Consider the following 14,831-nt stretch of genomic DNA (forward strand, 5'->3'; position numbering starts at 1 on the left):
TATTTGTGTCTCAGAAAACTTGTGGTAAATCCAAAACAAGAGGTACATGAAACAAACCAAAGTCCAAAAAAAAATACAAAAATAATCACAGAATCATAGAACAGGGGTTGGAAGGGACCTCAAGAGATCATCGGGTCCAGCCCCCCTGCCAAAGCAGGATCCCTAGAGCAAGTTGCCCATGTAGGCAAAGGGTCTTCCCTTCCATCCTTCACCTCCCCAACTTGTACATACCATGCAGGCAACTTCTAAGATCACTGAAAAGGGTCTCTACCCTTCACAGAACTTTAATCTAGCACAGGAGACCTGAACTTATTTTATGTATTTTGCACTGATTTTTAATATTAAGTAGGTTTAGTCTCAGAGTTGTTTTCTTTTGGTTTTGTTTTGTTTTTTGTTTTTTGTTTTTTTCCTGTAGCAAGAAAATGACAGGGTCCCCACAGTAACTTTTTAATTACCCCTAACTACTTTGGCCCTCAGGAAAAATGCAGATAATACTTTGAAAGAACTGAGGTTATGCAAACATGAAATTAAGCTAATGTATATATGTTCTTCAAACTTGAAGTCTAGATGGTCAGCTTAACGACTGGATGTTGTATCACTGATCTCAACATAAAGCGTGCATCTTTGCAGGATGAGAGTCTGTATCAATACAGAGTGTAGCACAAAAGACCAACCCTGAGTGGGACTTACCACGTTTAAGCAAACACTTTAGAGCAGTATTACATACATTATCGCAAGACAATTCAGTATTTTAAAAATAGTGACTTTGTAAGTTATCAAAATTCTGAATTACTTTGATTTAAATTGTTCAAAGATAAAAAGCATAGTGTAACATTCTCTCCTTCAGTAAGAAACAGGTATGTTCCAAAAAAAATAAAAATAAATTTTAAAAAAGAGAAAAAAGAAGAACCTGCCAGGTATCACAATTGCACATCAGAATGAGACAATCAAAGCCCAGACTGCTGTGATTTTGGTCTCCCTTCTCCGCTACCAAGAGCTTGCAGACTCTCCTTTGAGTCAATGCTGGCACTAAGCCAACGCCAGGAGCTGGTCTATCTGTAGGCTAACAGGGCAAAAAAAAAAAAAAAAAAAACACAACAAACCAAAACCAAAACAAGCAAACAAACCCCCACACATCTTTCATATGTAAACTCCGGGCAAGCTCAAAGCACAGCTTCCAGTGCCAGCTTCCTCTCATGAGAGGAGGTCAAACGAAGAACAAGCATGATGGGGCACGCACGCACCCTCCTGTGAGGGTTTGATTTAAAAATAAGTTACAACAAATACAGTAAATGACTAGTCGTGTCAGATACCAACAGGGAGGGCTTGCTCTGTCCCCTCAGATAGGATTACCTGGGCAGAGGGGCAGTCGGGCAGGATACCACTCATGGCTGGATCTCCGCTGAGCAGCCCCAGTGACTCACCACCACAAAATTACCCTCTGAGGTCAACAGCATGAACACCGAAATTCAGTAGGTTTTATGCTGCTTGCTAAGGTATTAGGAAATTTCAAGAGCAAATGTATACATGGAAACAATTCAAAGGCAGTCTGTGAACTACCTTACTGCCCCATCAGCGACAGATGATGTGAATTCTTCAGTCTTACGAAGGTCCACAACAAATAAAATCCTTTGGACAACCGAGGCTTCAGGGGAACGTAAACGGCAGTAAGACAGGGTTTTAACCTTTTTGCTCCTCTTTTCTACCCATCTGATGTTTATCTACCTGGGGTAAATACAAAGAAGGGAGAGAAGAGGAAGGAGGAGGAGAGGAGCCCGAGGCCCCAGCAAGCCCCCAGCTGAGTGCAGGCCATGGCTCGGCTGCAGCTCCTGGTGACAAGTGGCACCACGACCGCTCCTCTGCCCGGACACAAGGACAGCAGGGCCCACTGCCTCAGCACCACCCTCTCACCAGGGAAAGGAGCACACACCTTTCCAGCTTGTATGGAGAAAATAAGCAGGCTGCCTCACACATTTTATTTCACGTTTTATGTTCTGCAAGGAACACCCTCCTGACAGCTGAGGAAGGCACAGAGACACATACATTTGACCTGAATCAGACAGAGCAAGGCCAGCATCAGCACCCGATAACTTCCCCTGCAATTCCACCTGGAACACAAGCGGCATTTTACTCGCTACTATTTTTGAGCCAGACGAGGAATGTTACTCATGTTCTGGTGGAGCGAGTCTGAGCGTCTGCAGGAAGAAATATGTCAGAATATTGCCAGCCAGTCAAATAGCAGCGAGATGACCAAAAATCACATACTGTGCTGTTTCTTTGCCTTTAGCTACAACCAGAAATAAATAGCCTAACATGCAGAACAGCAGTGCTCTCTGCAAAGCCACAGATAGATTTAGCGTGTGAAATCACCCTTCTCACGTTACAGCTTTGGGAAGAGGGCAGGCAACGTTACTATTACAGATAAACTCTAGAGGTTACCTAAGAAAAATGACTCAGGTGGTACCGTAGCACCACCTGTAGTTTGAGGAGAGCCCTACAGTGGATTTGGTCGTGACGACGACATGCAATCAGCAATACTTTTAGCCTAGTTTCTCAGCCCTGGGAAATCACGCTGTTTGTGTGTCTTTTAACAACCCGATTCAAGTAACTGCTAGTGGCCAAATACAACAAAGGAACCTTTTTTGATGTAATTTGCTCCTACATGTCCTGTAAGCACTGAACTGGCGAAGCAGAACACAAGTTTACATCTTTTTGGGCGCCAGCAGAATTTTGTTCCTGAGAACTCCAGCAAACAGCGCTACTGCAGGAACAACTTCAGGCAGAGCACACCCCTCCGAGTTTGCCAAAGACAAATCAACCACAAGAGCCTGACCACATGAAACAAGAAGTCATTAGTTCCGATGCTTATGGAACTATTTATTTTTTCAGTGATCTCACTGGCCTGGCAAGGCCACGGGTGGGGCGCTGATGCTCCCGTGGGGCCTGGCAGAACGGATCCAGAGGCGCTTGTGTGAGGTCCCTGTTCCAGGACAGCTTGAAACGAGGACAGCTTACCTTCCTGTGAAAGCCACATCACACAACAACAGCCGTGCTCAACTGGAGCCCTGTCTTAGCAGCTGACAGCATGTGCTAACTTGAGCTGTCTGATCCTTGCAGAGGGAGGAGGACAGCGGCTGCAACTCAAGTGTAAAAATTCAGCATGCTCAGTTTAGGACTTCTGTGCATGGAAAGTACGTAAATAAAGCCTGCATCTCAAGTCGGAGCTCTGATCAATGCCAGTGAACAGAAAGACTTGGTTTTGCCAGCAAAAGCCTTACTGTACAAGTGTGCCAGCTGCTTATGGTCTGAACCAAAGGAACAACATCAATTTAGTCACACCTATATAAATTCGTCTTATCCACATAAAACCAAATAGGTTGCAGACATACAGGAGCAGCAGCTGCAACCCACTGGTATCATAAAGTTATCATTTTGACAGATTCCTGACAAAGCATTCATAACATTAGCGTGCTAGTTACTTTTATGAACTAACCAAAGACTAATTAAATCCACAAAACTACAAAGCGCACTGCTGGCAAACCTAAATCAAATGATTGTATTGGTTAATATACAGAATTGTTGGTTCCTAAATACTGTTTTAACTGGAAAAGTTTGGCAAATACTAATGAAAGCAAATTTCTTGTCTGCTACCAAGAACTGCAGGTTTTCTTCCCCACAGACAGTGGAAACCACCTTAGTCTTAATTATGTGTATACACAAAAAGCAAAACCTAGACAGATGACAACTGAAGTTACTATTTATCAAACGTACCAAGGACAGTTTAAATCCAAAGCTTATGGAAAAAAAATGGAAATGTATAGACTTCACATGACACTACTTACAGGTTGCTCCAATCTCCCCCATTTTAACAAGCAAAATGCTTCTCAGTTCTGTCCTTGCAATAAAGAAGAGACAGTAGCCAGGATGCCTAAATCAGGAATACTAGGAAAGTTGCAAGATCTGTGTGGTAAAGAGACAAAACAACCCTACAGCTTTAAAATATAACAAGAAATAAATAACCAAGACATTTGCAAACAAGTAACTATGGTATGTTACTACATGTTGCATTTCAACCAGAATCTGAAAAATCAGAACTGAGAATTTCTTTGGCTTGTATGTGTAGCTCACAACAGGCATTTTATTTTTTACGAGTACGTCAAGGAGGTGGCATTATATCTAATATTTCAGCTCAATCATGAAAACTGAAATCCATCTTCCGGGTTTTCAAAGGTCTGTAAACAAAAACAGGAGAGGGGAGAACTGAGGTTTGAGGGAGCAGGACAGGCAGCAAGATGTCTGGGAGCTGTTGCTGTTGGTTTAGTAGGAAACCACCAGTCAAACCTCATTTCCATTGCTTTATGGGCACAAGAAGACTCTCCATATACTCTTCATTTTAAAAACAATAAAAAAAAAAAAAGAGTTAAGCCCAGAGGAGATGTCGCTCATTTCAGGGTTTACAAATACTTGAAGGCCACAAGCCATTAGAAAAATATAATAATTAAAAATAAACTAACAGATGAAAAGACCACTGAAGACCACATGGGGACATGTTAAAATTAAGTAGGATAAAGTCACACTGAACTGTGTGATTTTTAACCAGTATAATTTTTTTGCACTTCCCTGACACTTTTGTAAACTTGCCTTCTTCTACCCTTGATCCTCACAAGCAGCAGTTCATGTACATTAGGCCCTTGCATACATTAATTCAGGTTCAGCCACTTCTTATTATCCCATACCCAGCTTAAAAACTTGCTGGGAATCAGAGCAGTAGATGTGAACTGATTCATCCACAAGCACACAACAGTAAATCCGAGTCAGTAGCATACAAGGCAGTAGCCAGGACAGCCACCCAGCACACAAGCTACCACACCGTGCCGTCCACCAGCAGCTGCTGCAAGCAGCTTCCTGAAGGTCCTGCACCTTTCCCACATCAGGGAGAGGCTTTCTCAGTAAATCTGATGGCACACTGCCATTTCCATACAGAGCACTGCAAGATCTGTACAAGGTTCACCACCAAGTTGCCAAGTATTTGTTCTTGACGTTCAATACCTTTGTTTTAAAGGTAAAATGTTAATTTTTCACGTATATGCTCTTTAACTGGAGCAGTTATACATTTCCATTTTTAAAAACTTTTAACAGTCTGTTAATTAAAAAAAAAAAAAAAAGGAAGAAAAGGCTTCGTTGGCCTGTTCTTAGTAATGCATTTTCAATTCACTAAGACAACAGAAAACAATCACTACACATTGCCAAGCAAATCTTTTTTAAACTAATGTAACTATCCCCAATTACAGTTACAAACATTATATTGCAAAACTAACCAATATCCCAACAAGAACAGAGCTGCAAATCATTACTGTGCTGCAGCTGCCAGCAATGCAAAAAGCGAACCCGATTGTAGGTAACCATCTGTTAAGGCTGAAAAACAAAAGAGTATCCAGTTAGAGCTGCTGAGCACAACACAGCTCTGTAATCGGCTGCTCTAATTCCTAGGTTCTGAAAATTTTCTGAACTGAATGCAGACTATAAAAAACAATTTTGCATACAATCTTTTCCTAAAGATCTACATTTTTCAGTATTAGAAGTGATTGCAACCAGTACAGTTAAAGTATCTATTACAAACCAGTTAACGGCTGTGAAAGAAACACTGAAGCCTTCAGTAAGAAGCAAGAAAACTTTTGTTTTGTTTTTTTAAACAGGACAGAAGGAATTTGCTCAGTTTGTACAAATAAAACTGTACTTTTTGCTAAATACATCCTGTGCAAATCTGGCAAAGTGCTTATGGGAAAACAAATCGCCTGGTTAGCAGGATATGAAAATTCTGCAACTGGCACAGATCTGAATGGTCTCTGTCACATGTTTCTACTGTGACTATACTTCTAGAGACAGTTAAAAAAAATAAATTGCTAAGTCTTTTAATTTCTCAGGACCTGTTTTTCAAGCACGTTTCTCAAACCCCATTCATATGTCCCTATGATCACCTTTACATCTGCACCATCCTTCCTTACTAGAGGAGGTGGCTAATCCTGTCTAGTTAAATGCATCCATTTCTCATCTCTTCTGAAAGATGAGACAGATATTTATGAGGGCCACATGCAAGCTTTCATCAATTTCTCTACCCATAAAAGCAGCTATGTAACATACACCCGTGTCAAGGCTAATAAGAATGGGGAAAAGAAACAAATGTGAAACTTATCTCTGAAGAAAGTCTGAAGTAGAGACAGTGATAATACCCATAATGCCAAGAAGCAACTTGAGGAAAGGAAAAAAAACATTTTGTTGTGCAGTCATCTTAAAACATCACCCTATTGCAGAAGTCCAGGGCATTTCCATATTCTTTTCAAATTCACTAAGTATCTCCAAAAAACATTTTAAAGAAGAAACAGTACCAGCACAGGAATTTCAGTGTTAATTCAAATCAAGCTGTACATGTCCACATTTTCTCCTTACAGAGGAAGGAGGGAAGGCAGATCAGAGTTGTCTCTACAGCCTAGGAATGAAGAACAAAAGCATGCAAAGGAAAAAAAAAAAAGTAGCACTTGGGCAGAGCAGAGGAGAATTTACTTATAACAGAAATAGCAATTTTACCATCTACTGTTGACACTAACTGAAAAAAAAGCACTTACACCTTTCAGCAAGTAAGTCTGCAGATGTAAATATTAGAGCAATTAAGTTTTACAGCAGAGATGCTTGTAAAAGCACAGGAAAGTAACATTCAGAAACTTTAAAAACAAGTATGAAATGTAATGAAGCTTAACCACACAATTCTCTACAGGGATGAAGCAAAGTCTCATAAATCGCTAAGGCAGTAGTCATGGTAAGATGACACGGAAGAGGGAACCTGTTTCGATACACTTTTTGTCTTTCAGGTTGCACACTCCTGCCCTTTCTGCACAGAATCACATGAGCTCAGCCACAGATCTGATGAAGAAACACATGAATGTCTTGGTGCATCAGATCAAGAAGCTGAAGTAAGAACTCCACCGCCATATGATTGCTAGATCCAGAAGGAATGCAGTGGAGGAGCTCGCCTTCTTCTCTGGGAGAGGCCAAAGGCAAGAAAAGGCAACCTGCTGTTCAAACACCTCGGGTGTGATGTGAAATAACACCCTCAGTCACGCTCTTCTGGCTGCAGCTGAAGCAACTTAGGTGACTTCTTTCTGCTTTCCAGTGATGATTTGCCAGCAGTCCCCAGCCCCCAGGGTGCGCTGGTAGAAGTGACCGAACCAGGCCTGGTTCTGCCCAAACAGCCCAGCTGAGCTGGAACGTCTTTGTGAGCAGGATTTTTCCAACTTCATCCACTTTGAATTTGATTAGGCAACCAAATGCACATCATGCCAGGCTAGCAAATTTCACATGGCAGAAATCCCTCATTTGGGGGTGGGGGAGAGGAGATGGAGGTCGGGAGATGGGAAGAGTAACTTCTAGTCTGGGTCAGCTGTAAAACTAATGCCTTTTATTTTTTAATCTGCAGCAATGATAAAAGCAGAATACTTAGGCAGGAAGACACAGTAACACCTGCATCACTACCAAGAGCTGACGGAATTATGCAATTCCAATAGCTTATTATAAATTAACCCACAAACAAGGGCTCCTTGACACATACAAAAATTACAGAAACACTCTAACACCTGTCCAGTAAATAGAGTGAATTAGCAGCACAGTAATAACATCTTCTCCTTGCTATTTACAAACACAAACACCCAAAGCCGCTAGGAAGGCTTGACCTACATCCACCTGCTCGTGTGCTGTATGGGTTTACGCCACAAGAGCCAGGCTAACAGTTAAGCTCCAAGGACAATAAATCCCAGATCAGCCTGTCAGAAGCACAAAGCAAGTGCTTCTGCTGCAAGATCAACAGTGGTGTATAATAACAAGACTTCATTGCGATAGAACAACCAGTATTTCGGCAGAAAACTACAAGGAAAAAAAGTCATTATTGGGGAAAAACTAATTTAAAGGTTAGAGTCAAACAGTTCATCTTTAATTGAATCCCACTGACATCTTTTCCCCCTTGGTAACACTCAGCTGGAGCCATTTAATAAGAACAGAAGGGCACAGCAAGCAAGAACACATTTCATTTCTACGGCAGACCTCAAGCACATCTGACTGCAGCCAGCACCCCGTTACGGAGACCTTTAGAGCACTGTACTTGAATGAAAACTCCCTGAGCCACCAGAAATCTCTACAGAGACCAGCTACATTTGTTTTAAGAGAGAAACTCAAACTAAACCTTCTGCTTCTCAAGATGCTGTGATCAGTTCTGTAAATCCTTTGACACTTTCCCCCAAATTCTTGGGCAGAAGCTTCCAAGTGTTCAATTATTGCATTTATGGCAGAATGTATAGTTGCAGGGAAATGCAACAAAGGTTATTGAAACGGTGGAGAGGTCTTGAAGGACCATCTACTGACAATCAAATCTAATAGACTTCAAAAATACAGAAACTGTCAAACAACGAGTTAAAAATAGATAAAGGAAGATGCAAATTACTATTCATCATAGGTTTTAATTCCAAGCAGAAATAAGAGTTATTGAGACCTATTTAAATAATCTAAGAAAGAGATTTGTCTTCTGCAATTTACACCAACTCGAGGTAAGTATAAAAATAAAATAAAGCTCTCATAACACTTTTGGCAGTTCTTCATGTTCTCATCTCAGAAAAAAATCAGAACTTTCTGTTCTTTTTTACTAGTATATTTGGAAACAGAAAAAGGTTAACTAAATTTTCCATCTTGGATTATTTTAAGTTTTTATGCAAATTTGGATTATGATGTAGAGGTATTCACAGAATATGCATGGCCATTCAGATCTGAGCCTCTCCCTCCCCAGACCCCCACACACAAACGTATTATTTGATTACAATTATGTCAAAGGTCATTTCAATACAAAAGAGTAACAGATCCATTTCATTCTGATATTGCTCTGTAAGGTATTAAAAATATATATATATATGAAAACAATGAAAATGTTGCTGGTGTTGTTAGGTTTCCGCATCCACTATAAAGCCAATGAGGTGAGACTACAAAAGTGTAGAAGCACAGAAACAGGAGCTGAGAGAGTTGCACCCACTCAGCCTAGCCAGTGCCCAGCTCCCTTCTCTTCCATGCCCCAGAACAACTGAAGTCAAGTATTAGTTGGTTTCAGTCACCATGCTTCATCCTTTGGCTATTAGGTTTGTACTACATTTCCAATCCCTACTATATCTTAACAAACCCTTACGAATTTTTTCTTAAACTGATTTGTCCAAGAACATCACTTTATCTTTGTCTTTCACTATTTCTTTAAATGAGAAGTTCTGAAATACGTTTTCATCACCACAGTAAAGATGGTTGAGCACAGTATAAATCCAAGGGATAAATGCTGCAGTTAAGTCCTTGGCATCTGCACAAATCAGATACCAAGGTTTTAAGCTACTCAACCTCTTCCTCCACCCCCCCCCAAAAAAAAGATGGATTTTCAGGAATATTTAAGCTACCACAGTCAAAGTTACGTACGAACAGAGATACCATGACAAAAAGCGTTTCACTGCCAGACTCAACTATAAACACAACATATGTAGCAGGAACATGGATCTACACCAAAAGATAGTAAGATCTGTAACAGGCCGTGAAATGAAAATGGCTTTCTCCTCTGCCCCCACAATCTCCCATGCACAAACTTTACTCTTCTGGCAGGCAGTTCCACTTGTAGATGAGAAAAGCTATCGGTTTTGATCCCAAAATTTCAGTGCATCTTTTAGACACAGTCAAAGTCTACAAGGAACTTCAGGTGAAGTACTGTAAGTTAAACACAATTTTAGTGGAAACTGGTACCCAAGCACTTAGCACTTCTGGGAGCTAGATGACCAGTCCACAGCCTTTGGGAAACGCAGGCAATGCAACAGAGCTGCAGCACGCCGTACTGCTTGGAGCATCCCAGGCACTGAAGGCTTCGTGTCCATGGACAGCTCCACCATGGGCTGAGAAGTAACAGGGATGTGTGTAACTGTGGGCCTGCTCCCACTTCGGGACACCACTAACTTGACGGTTGTTTCACAGCTAAAACAGTGAAAGCCTTTAAATACACTGCTCTAAGAGAAGCCATCAGCACATAAACTAGCAGCACACATGAGCCAAGGGCATAACACACGAATACCACGTTAGAAAGCACTATGTGACAGTCAGTCAACACTACTAGGTGGTAGCGGGATGCAGAAGGAACAGAATGAATCTCCTCCTCCTACTCGTGACACCAGCGGCACTGAAGTTATATCCCACTTGTCTGGATCCAGAATAAACCAGGTGAAGGTTCACAGCAAGCTGATGAGATCTTACATGCTGGGCTCTCGGACTGGATGTGTTGCTGAACATCTGACAGCTCAGTAACACTCTAGCTCGGGTGTTAAGAGCAAACATTTCAGTTTGGCTTTACTTTTGCAGTTGGTCAAGGATGCACACGGAACAATTTTGATCTACTTAAAGGAATAAAATCTTTTTTTAAATTCAAAAATTTGTTTATAGGTTACAGGCAAAACATAGCATCAATGTAGGTAACACTTCAGAGCAGGAGAAAACTTAAGGAAAGTAACAGCCCTGCAAACATAAAGAGCATAAACACACACACTCAACAGCAAACCCAGCCACACATCTGAAAAACCAAAGCTGATACACACGTATCATCTTGTGCTGACAGAGGCCAACACGCTATTTGACTAGCAGTGAGTAGCTAAACTGCACCTCAAAGAGAGGATTTTTTTTTTTAACAGAATGGTTTGTACATAATCTAAGAAATGTGGCTGTCACGGAAGCCAAATCTTTAAAAGGCTGTAAAACTCTCAACTCCCTAAAATAAGAATTACCGCATATCTTTCATCCCTTCCTTTAAATCCAGCAGATCTGTTTTTCATCACAGCACAGTTTGCATTCCACAAGGGCCAATATCACTTGCTTACATAATAGTAAAACCAACCTTGACACAGACAGCGCTAATTAACAGACATAAAAACAACTCAAGCAGCCGCACAACGCAGACTAATCCTCGCTGCTATAAATGCCAGAGACATCTCAACAAGCGCTTCATGTGTTTGCGCGTAGGTGGAGCAATCAGTCATTCAGCCCAATCTTGCACATGTAAACAAGCAAATGTGATACATAAAAAACAGAGATTATATCTTACCTTATTTAAATGCATGAAAATAAAAATTAAAGAAAAAAAAAACAAAACAGGAGAGGGTGGTAAATCTACACACTCGAATCTAAGTTCCAGTTGAAGCTACGATCCTAAGTTAATAAAATAACTTGAAACTTTTTCACTCACCATCAGTCATACAGATACAGTCTGGCAAGCAGAAAAATACGCTAAGCACAATTCGTGACATGACCTCAAGCTTCCCCCAAACAACAGCTGCTGCCGACTGACAGCCCAATTCATTGTCATCATACAGCCAACAAATCTGATAGACAGACCACCAAAAAATCCCCCAGCGCAGAGGAAGCCTCCACATTATTCACAGTTCTGTCCTGCTCTATTCAGCCTTGTTCCTTCATTCACCCCTTGTGATGGATTTATGCCAAGAGAAAAGAGAGCTACAAGCAATCAAGGACGAGTAACCCTCCAGCTCTTTGCACCTTCGCAGTGCCACCAAAATTGGCAGCCCCACAAAGGAAATGCTCTTAAGGCTTCATATTTGCTGTAGTGGATTTTCTGCCATAAAATTCTTGTGAATACCTAAGATTGGTGTCAAAAGATTTAGTGCCTGTAAGACATGACAGAGAAGCATCAAAGACGTACCCGTTTCAGTTAGTGTTGTACTTCATAGAAGTGGAAACAGCTTGAAAACTTTTTGCTTGCTTGCTTTGTAACAAGTATATCTAAATGTGAATTCTTCCCAGAACCTTTTAGCAGCATCATTTTGTTTATCCATAATGACTGCAGCCTACCCAATGCTCAAGGGCAATCCCGTCTCAAATTCAACATTTACTCTTAGGCTCCCTGAGTGCTTTTTGGTTTGAAGCCACCTGCCCTTTCTCCCCACCCCAGAGCATAAGTTAAAGAAGGAAAGGAAGACTTAGGAAAAAAATACATACACTTTTGGAGTGGAATTCTCAAACGCTTTGGAACATCCAGGACTAAGGACTGTATAATCCAAGCAAAGCCAAGAATATGTTGCATGCTTACCTTAGATTTACAAAACGTACCATTGCATTTCTGATCCAAAAAGACCGAATCCTTACACAAAGATCAAAAGAGTTCCAACACAAAAGGCCGTGTCACAACAACAAAAGCAATCAACTTTCTTTTTTAAACAAAGGTAACAAAGGTGGGTGCACTGCAAATGAGAATGGCCAAGTACTTGCCCAACAGATTTCAATTTAACTGAAGAAGGATGCATTATACCAACATACTGCCGGGGCGCCTCGTCATAGAAACACATTCGTACTCCACGAAGAGGACTGAAAGCAATGTGCACGTTTCATGGCACCAAATGCATTTCAAACTCTCACGCCTGGTACAAGGTCCTGCAGATCTCAGCGAGACTCTGACCTCACCACTGCAGTACCTAATGGTAACTCCAAAACTTAAATGAACTTTAATTGCCTCGAAGAAGCCTCTGATGCTTTTTTTTCTTAAAAGCAATGCAGAAACACAGTATTGCAACAAGCCGGAGAAACAACCCTCTTGTGAAGCAGCCGTGCAGCTGGCACACAGCGTACCCACCGACGTGAATCACGGCGAAGCGCACGCACTTCCCCGGCACAAATTAAGGCTCCCTAATTGTTTGGAGCCACCTCCCTCCCTCCCACCCACCACAGCTCAGCTCCGAACTTAACTAATTCAATTTTCCCTTGCCGGCTGGAGCTGCCACCGCAGCACCCACACCCACATCCGACTGACACCAGCCCTCCCGCAGCGCCCGGCGCAGCTCGGGGCGGGCAGGAAATGCCGGGCTGCGTTACCCGTGTCCCGCCCGGGCTCCGCAGGGCTGGGGGGCACCTCTCGTTGCTTTAAGCCTCGCTTTTTACTCGCTTTGCGCTCCAGCTGCGCTGCGACCCCTTGAAGTTGCAGCCAGGACCTCGCCGCCCCGCTCCCCGCCTCCCCCCCCTGCCGCTGCCCGCACCCTGCCTGCTCCTGCGGGACCCCGAGGCACGGCGCCCCCCGGGGCAGCCCCCCCGCAGCCCCCCGCCGCCCCCCGCTCACCTCCCCCCCGGCGGCGGCGGTGGCGGCGGTGGCGGCGGCGGCTCCTCCATGTCGGCGGCAGGGAGCAGCGCGGCGACGCCTCTCACGCTCGCAGCGGGCCCGGCATGGCGGCGGGGCGGGGGCGCGGCGGGGCGGGGGGAGGCCCGAGGGGAGCGGGCGGGGGGCTCGGCTCTACCCGGCCGCCGGGACCCGGCCGCCCAGCGCCGCCCGCGCGGCCGCCATCTTGGGAGCAGCCTCGCAGGGCAGCGGAGCCGGGAGCATCGCTACGGCGCGCGAGGAGGGACCAGCCCCGCAGGACGCGCTCGCCGCCTCGTCGCTCTGCGGGGCCCCGGCCGGAGCGGCTGGCTCCCGGGAGTCGCCCCCCGCCGGCCCTCGGCGCCCAGGCGCCGCCCCCGGGGCTGTGCGAGAGGCGGTGGAGGTCCCCGGGAGCCGTGGGGAGGGCGGAAAGTGCGGTGGAAGCGCTGGCAGCCGGTGGCGAGCCTCGCTCCGCTCCGTGGTGCCGGGCTGGCCGGGAAGCGGCGGGGAGCAGAGCCGGGTGCACCTGCTGCACGCTGCGTGCCACAGTGCCCGCACCCGGCATCACTGTCACCGAGGCTGGAAAAGAGCTCCGAGATCACCTGGCCCAACCACCCCTACCACCAGTGTCACCACTGACCATGTCCCCAAGCACCAGGTCCAGCCTCTCCTTGAGCACCCCCACCACCTCCCTGGGCAACCCGTCCCAGTGCCTGGCTGCTCTGTCTGAGCAGAAATGGCTCCTCATTGCCAGCCTGAACCTCCCCTGGTGCTACTTGAGGCCATTCCCTCTGGTCCTATCACTGGTTACTGTGAGAACAGGCTGACTCCCAGCTCCCCACACCTTCCCTTCAGGTAGCTGCAGAGAGCAATGAGGTCTGCCCTGAGCCTCCTCTTCTCCAGACTGAACACCCCCAGTTCCAAGAGCACAAACGTTAGCATTCAGGGACAGAAGACAAACCTGAGTTAGTGGTTACTGTGAGGAAGACTGCATGATTTATCTGAACACTTAGCAGCTCTATGTGGCCTGCTTGGGTGATGATCGACACGTGCAGAGGTTGGAGCTACCCACAACATCCCTAATAGTTCAAAGACACGAAAGGCTAGAGGCCCCATGTGTAGGCACATGGAAGAATGAGCTCAGGTGAACAGTTAGAAGCATAGCTTTGCAGGAATAAATAAATAAACAAATAAATAAATAAAAGTAGTCTTCATTTATTCTGCTGCTTCTGGAACAGCTTGCTTCATTTTAGAATCCTAGTCACTCTAAAGCCTACAGCAGCGCTGTTTATCAGCTTAGAACAAAGAACTGAAGCCACGTTATCCATTTGGAAATACAGGGAGGAAAAATGTAATTTCCTGAACAATAAATTGGCTGGAATACCAAAGCTAACGCCCTTTAAATGTAGAGAAATTCCATGGGTTATTTAGTTGTTCTCGTTGGTGAGAGCCTCATCTTTTACATTTGACAGGACTGAAAGAAAAGCAGAAAACCCTGGTATCAGTAATGTGGTATATATTATTTCTGAAGAGTTAAATTTAAACTAAGAGAGGAGTGGAATCAATAATAGGTTCTGCTTTATGCTCAGTTCCTTCATTAAGTTAACTTACAAGAGTTGTACCAGAAATTCACACAGACTTC

The 14,831-nt window shown here is 44.0% G+C and overlaps 1 protein-coding gene across 6 annotated transcripts in view; it reads right to left on the minus strand.

Moving 5' to 3' along the window:
* Positions 1-13,538, minus strand: part of MAP3K4 (mitogen-activated protein kinase kinase kinase 4) — a 72,371-nt gene extending 58,833 nt beyond the window's left edge. For 2 of the 6 annotated variants that reach the window (XM_068676971.1, XM_068676969.1), the window contains exon 1: positions 13,175-13,523. In XM_068676971.1, coding sequence (XP_068533072.1) covers positions 13,175-13,224 — 50 coding nt within the window. In that variant the 5' untranslated portion in view covers positions 13,225-13,523. Of the gene's footprint in view, positions 1-13,174 lie in introns of all 6 variants that reach the window. The other 4 variants (XR_011094924.1, XM_068676970.1, XM_068676967.1 and 1 more) reach the window with 4 other exon arrangements.
* Positions 13,539-14,831: the final 1,293 nt, after the last annotated feature.

Source organism: Anas acuta, chromosome 3 (assembly GCF_963932015.1).
Source record: "Anas acuta chromosome 3, bAnaAcu1.1, whole genome shotgun sequence".
NCBI lineage: Eukaryota > Metazoa > Chordata > Aves > Anseriformes > Anatidae > Anas > Anas acuta.